Consider the following 6,402-nt stretch of genomic DNA (forward strand, 5'->3'; position numbering starts at 1 on the left):
CCAGGATGCCATGTAAGCCAGATGCACAAGTTGGCGCTTATGCCTGGAGTTCATTTTCATTGGCTAAAGGCCCTAGCACACCCATTCATTCTCTCTCTCTCTCTCTCTCTCTCTCTCAAATAAATTTAAAAAATTTAAAAAAGCTGGAGGCTAGAGCTCAGTAGGAGGGCCTTCTGGGTGTGGAGGCTGAGGTTTGTTTTCTAAGTACTCGGGAGGCTGTGGCAGGAGCAGTGCGAGGAATGAGTTCAAGGCCAGCCTGGGGTGTATAGTGAACTTGAGGCCAGCTTAAGGTACAGAGTGAGACCCTGTCTCCAAGAAACAAAAGGCATAGATAAATAAGTAAAGCCTTGGGTAATGATGCCACTCTGGTCCAATGACCTGCACATTAGCAGTCCTCAGAGCGGGACTTACCATCTGTGCAATGAGGCGTTTGACCCCAGTGTGGAAGTAGAAGTGACTTGCCAGGGAGTTCCACAGGCTATTAGCAGCTTGGTTCCACGCCTTGGAAACTGGGGTTTTGATTCATTCGTTTGTTTGTTTATTTATCTATTTTTCGAAGTAGGATCTCACTGTAGCCCAGGCTGGTCTCAAACTCACAGAGATCCTCCTACCTCAGCCTCCCGAGTGCCACTATGCCTGGCTCACTTATTTATTTATTTAGGTTTTGAGAAGTAGGGTCTTGCTGTAGCCCAGGCTGACCTGAAATTCACTATGTAGTCTCAGGGTGGCCTCGAGCTCACGGCCATCCTCCTACCTCTGCCTCCCAAGTGCTAGGATTAAAGGCATGTGCCACCACGCCCGGCCCTGATTTTGAGACAAGGTCTCACACTAGCTAGCCCTGGCTGCCCTCACTGTGTGGCCCAGGCTGGCTTCAAACAATGGGCAGTCCTCCTGCCTCACTTTCCTGAGTGCTGGGATCGCAGGCATAAGCCACCACAGGCCACCTTAACTGGGTTCGCTGGCAGGAATCAAAACAGTGAAAGAACCTGGCTGCTGAGTCTCCTGGCCTGGGCATCCCCAGCTGTGACCTGAGAAGGTCAGTGGCATCAGCGTCACTGGGGAAACTGGGGCGGAGGCTCAGTGGCAGAGGTGACGCCAGCAACGGAAGTGTACGGCAGTGTGCAGAGGAGCGAGAGTGGGCCGGTCTACTGTTCTCGCGAAGTTCAAGCCTCCTGTCCCCCTGCCCCACAGCAGGCTAGGCTGCAAGGAACATGGTTTGAAGCCCCTTGCATTCAGTGTTCCCGGAGTCTCTTCCAGCTCTGTGATGTCAATAAGTGTTTATTCCTGAAATGGGGGAGAGCCTTCTGAACCCAGAGTGAGGCAAAGCACTTACCTTCTGGGGTCTCCATCATGTACAGATTCATGACTACGCCCTGCACAGGTGCTCAGCACCCAGCTGGTACTTGAGAGGAGCTGCCTGTAGTTTTGACAGCCACCCTCCTCCACCCCCACGTTGTTCCTCTCTGGAGAAAGGTCAGGGTTTTGTTGTTTTGAGAGAGGGTGAAAGAGGCAGAAGAGAGAGAGAGAATGGGCACACCAGGGCCTCTAGACACTGTGAACAAACTTCCAGACACATGCACCCCCTTGTGCATCTGGCTTATGTGGGTCCTGGGGAATTGAACCTGGGTCCTTTGGTTTTGTAGGCAAGTGCTTTAGCTGCTAAGCCATGTCCAGCCCTAGAAGATTTTTTTAATTTAATTTTTATTTTTTTTAATTTATCTGCAAGCAGAGAGAGAAGAGAGAGACAGAGAGAGAATGGGCATACAAGGGTCTCCAGCCACTGCAAACAAACTCCAGATGCATGTGCCCTTTGTGCATCTAGTTTATGTAGGTCCTGGGGAATTGAACCTGGGTCCTTTGGCTTCTTAGACATATGCCTTAACCACCAAGCCATCCCTCCAACCCCCTAGAAGGGTTTTTGAGTTGCTTACAAAGTTAGACTAAAGACCTATTTATCCCAGAAGAGCTCAAGGCTGGCCACCTCCAGTCTCTGACAGGTGGGCAGTTGAAAGCTGTAATAGGAGCCTGACCACAGTCACCCAGGAAGCATGGGCCTGGAACCTATCAAAGGGTTTGGTTTCCTCCTGTATGCTGGAGCAGGGACTTAAAATTGCCTTTCAGAAGGGTTGTCAACTTCCACGGCCGGAGGCTGCACAGAGAGCCGTTGGGCAGTAGCTGTGAAACATTCCACATGTTGCCCTACAGCGTCCACTCTGAGCTCATGCATGGAAATGCCGCACAGGTTGGCTAAACTGGACTCTGGTATGAAGGATGCAGTAGCGTCTCCGTGACAGCAGCAAGAAGGTAGATCCAACCTCCCATGTCCTTTGACTGGACTGAGGGAGTGAGCAGATGTGGGAGACTGTGGAGCTGTTGAAGAGAGAAGGATGAAGCCAGGCTTTGGAGGTGCAGGCCTGTGATCCCAGCTTCTCATGAGGCTGAGGGAAGAGGATGAAGCTAGGCTTTGGAGATAGGATCTCACTCCAGCCCAGGCTGACCTGCAACTCACACTGTAGTTGTTCCAGGCTGGTCTCCAACTCACAGCGATCCTCCTACCTCTGCCTCCCGAGTGCTGGGATTAAAGGCATGCGCCATTCAGCACCCTTGAGACAGAGGGAGGAGGATCAGGAGTTCAGGACCGTCTTTGGCTACAGAGTTTGAGGCCGACCTGGGATACATGAAACCCTGCTGAGAGAGAGGAGGCAGGAAGTAAGTGAAGGTGGGAGACAGAGAGCCATCCCCCTTCCCTGCCTGCCCCTGACCTTTCAGGAAGAGTTGGGGTGGTTACAGTCAAACCTTTGGAGCCTGATCTTTCTACTGGGGGGCAGAAGGGTCCTGCTTTCTCCACCCACACCCTGTTTCCTCTTCCCACAGGAGTCGAGTTCAACATTGATCTGCCCAACAAGAAGGTTTGCATTGAGTCTGAGCACAGCACCGACACCCTGCTGGCGACCCTGAACAAAACAGGAAAGGCCGTTTCCTACCTAGGCCCCAAGTAGCAAGGCCTGGGCCCCAGCCCTCAGGATGGATTGAAGGGCAGGTGGGTTCAAGGTGGAACTTGAACAAACCAGTTTGCCTGAGTTCAGTCCCCAGACCCTATGTGAGGAGCTGGCACAGTGGCTAGCTTCTGTAATCCCAGCACATTGATGCCGGTGGTGAGATGGGAGATGGAGACAGGACAAGTTATTTCCTGGAAGCTGAGGCGAGCCCAGCAAAGAACAACAGGGTGAGGAACTCTGCCTCACATGAGGTGGTCAGGTGAGGACTGACCCGGAAGTTGGCCTCTGATCCCCACACGTGCACTGTGGTACACATTACCCACGCTCACACGTGAACACGCGCACATGCACACACAGATTGATAAGGGGTTAAAAAAGAAAAGTGTGGCCTGGAGAGATGGCTTAGCAGCTAAAGGCACTTGCTTGAAAAGCCTGACGGCGCAGGTTCAGTTCCCCAGCACCCACATAAAGCCAAATGCACAAAGTGGCCCATGCACCTGGAGTTCATTTGCAGTGGCAAGAGGCCCTGGTGTCCGTCCAGAGTCTCTCACTCTTTATCTCCTCAGAAGAAGGCTTCTCCATGGCCGGGCGTGGTGGCACACACCTTTAATCCCAGCACTCACGAGGCAGAGGTAGGAGGATCACTGTGAGTTCAAGGCCATCCTGAGACTACATAGTGAATTCCAGGTCAGCCTGAGCTAGAGTGAGACCCTACCTTGGAAGGAAAGAAAAAAAAAAAAGACTTCTCCATGGGTGAAGGAACACAGCGGCAGTTTCCAGTTTCCTTTGTGCTGTGAGTCCACGTGTCTCACATCGCCCCTCCATCCTGGGTTTTGTGGGGAGGAGGGTGGGTGGGGCAAAGGCCTCTGTCTCTTTCAAACAGCCCAGCTGTGTATTGAGCTGCTGTGTAACAGTCTTGGGTTTTTTTTTTTTTTTTTTTTTTGTAGGGGGTGCCGGTGTTCAAGACAGGTCTTACTTTGTAGCCCAGGCTGACATGGCCTGGGATCTCACTATGTAAAGGGCACAGGCTGGCCATGAACTTGCAGTAATTCTCCCTCTTCAGCCTCCCAAGTGCTGAGATTACAGATAGCCACCATGCCCTGCTTCTCCGTTTGAGATCGTATTTGCTGAACATGCTGTGTGTTGGAAACTGGAGGGAGGGAAGAGCTGGCTGTGTACCTGTAGCTGGTCTGCAGAAGCCTGGATGTGTGAATGTTCTGAGAAAGCCACGCCTCTGCACTCAGTGTTTCTCTCACAGCAGCTTTTGTCAGAGGCGAAATGGACGTGATGTACCTGACTGTGTTCAAGGGCATTCACACTATAGCACAGTCACACCTGTGTCTAACATCAAGGTATTTTCAGCCAGCTGTGGTGTAGGCCTTTCATCCCAGCATTTGGGAGGTGAAGGTAGGAGGATTGCCGTGAGTTCAAGGACACCCTGAAGCTACATAGTGAATTCCAGGTCAGCCTGGGTTAGAGTGAGACCCTACCTCGAAAAAAAAAATAGATATTTTCATTGTTGTAGACAAACACCCCATATCCATTGGGCAGTGACTCCCCGCAGCCCTTCTCTTTCCCCTGGCTGATCTAATCCTGCCCTTGGGATTTGCCTGGCTGGACACTGCATACAAAGGGAGTCACAGAGTATGTGATACTTTGGTGAGTTTCTTTCAACGTGTTTTCAGGATCCCTCCCACCTGTCTGCTTTATTGTCTCTATGACTAAGTAACACTCATGGTATTTTTTTTTTTAATTTTTTATTTTCAAGGTAGGGTCTCACTCTAGCTCAGGCTGACCTGGAATTCGCTATGGAGACTCAGGGTGGCCTTGAACTCATGATGATCCTCCTACCTCTGCCTCCCAAGTGCTGGGATTAAAGGTGTGTGCCACCACACCCAACTCATGGTAGTTGTTATTCATATAGCTAGCAATTACTGAGGATTTTTGAAACATGTAGCCTAGGCTGGCCTTGACTGCTATGTAGCCAAAGATGACATTGATCCAGGGTTCTCCTGCCCCTCTCTCCCGAGTGCTGGGTTTACAAGTATGCACCACCACACCCAGCTCACTATCTGGTTACCTTAGGGGGAGTCAGACACGAAGCAGTATCATAGAACGAATCCCAAAGTGCCCCTCCCAGATGCAGCCATCAGCAGAGCTCTGCCCTCACTTTTTTGTCTGACTCCCCACCCCAGTTACTCAGAAGTGGATTCTAACCATCGCTACACACACACACACACACACACACACACACACACACACACACACACAATGTCAGTAACCATGTGCATGTGGCAAGGTTTCAGGGTTTGGGATGCAGGAGACTTGTCAGAATCCCTGAACTCCAGAGCAAACTCTGCCCCGCCCATGCGGCTGGCACCCACCTGAGGAGTCTGTTTTAGGAGGCTCAACAGTTTCGGGAGAACACACATGAGGTTATTGATTATGAAGTTCCCTGTGTGGTCTGACACTTGCTTTTTGTTTTTGAAATAGGGTTGCTTTTGTAGTCATGCCTAGCCACAAACTCGTGGTAATACTCCTGCCCCACCTCCTTCCTAACTGCTGTGGTTACAGGTGGATGCCAGGATGCCAGAATATTCTTTCCTCTGTCATAACTGAGACAGCATAGGATCCCACCATCCCGGGACCCTCCATCAGATGTCCCCGGGAGTGATTTGCTTACAAGATTAACAGCCCTGGCCAACCTGAGCGTAATGGGCCTGGTGGGAGCCCGTAAGCAAGACTACACAGGGTCCCCTGTCCTGCTCTGGCCCCTGGGTTCCCACACCACCCCCTGGGTGCAGCTGCTCTTGCAATGTCGCCCTGGCCACGGCAGGTGGCGCCACAGCTCCGCCTGACTTTCCGTCTCTCCTAGGCTGCGGCTGCGGCTCCCACAGCGACACACCCTGTCCGCGGAGTTCCTGCGCCCGCCGATGCCGCCTTGCCTCTCCCTCCCAGCTTCCCTGGAATAAAGTCGCGCTGCCTTTGCTGAAGAAGCTGCCTTTTGCGTGGTGTTGCTTCCGCTTGCTCGTGAGCAGGCCATCGCGGTGCCTGCCAGCTTGGAGTGGCGGCGCTTTCTGCTGGAGTCCAGCACCGGCGGGTGCGGGCCCAGGCTGCTCCCTCGCCGTAAGGGAGGCACTGGGCACATCGCTGATTTCCTTTCTTCTCACAGCTCTCCTAGGCTCCATAATGTGAAAAACAATCAAGGAATTGATGAAATCGATCCAATATGAAGGCAGTGCAGAGAAAGGGAAACCCCCACGCGGCGTAGGGTGGAGCCTGCGGTCCACACCCCCAGTGGGCCATTCAGCCTCGCGGTGCCCAAGGCATGATGACAGCATGGGTGCAAATGGTGATCGAGGGCACAAGGCGGGGGCATCCATGTGTGTGTGCACATGTGTGC

At 52.4% G+C, this 6,402-nt stretch overlaps 1 protein-coding gene across 1 annotated transcript in view; it reads left to right on the plus strand.

Moving 5' to 3' along the window:
- The window catches only part of Atox1 (antioxidant 1 copper chaperone), a 13,982-nt gene extending 7,990 nt beyond the window's left edge, over positions 1–5,992 (plus strand). The window contains exons 3-4 of the mRNA XM_045152909.1: positions 2,875–3,040; positions 5,875–5,992. Coding sequence (XP_045008844.1) covers positions 2,875–2,999 — 125 coding nt within the window. The 3' untranslated portion in view covers positions 3,000–3,040; positions 5,875–5,992. The remainder of the gene's footprint in view (positions 1–2,874; positions 3,041–5,874) is intronic.
- Positions 5,993–6,402: the final 410 nt, after the last annotated feature.

This window comes from Jaculus jaculus, chromosome 6 (assembly GCF_020740685.1).
Source record: "Jaculus jaculus isolate mJacJac1 chromosome 6, mJacJac1.mat.Y.cur, whole genome shotgun sequence".
In the NCBI taxonomy this organism is placed as follows: domain Eukaryota; kingdom Metazoa; phylum Chordata; class Mammalia; order Rodentia; family Dipodidae; genus Jaculus; species Jaculus jaculus.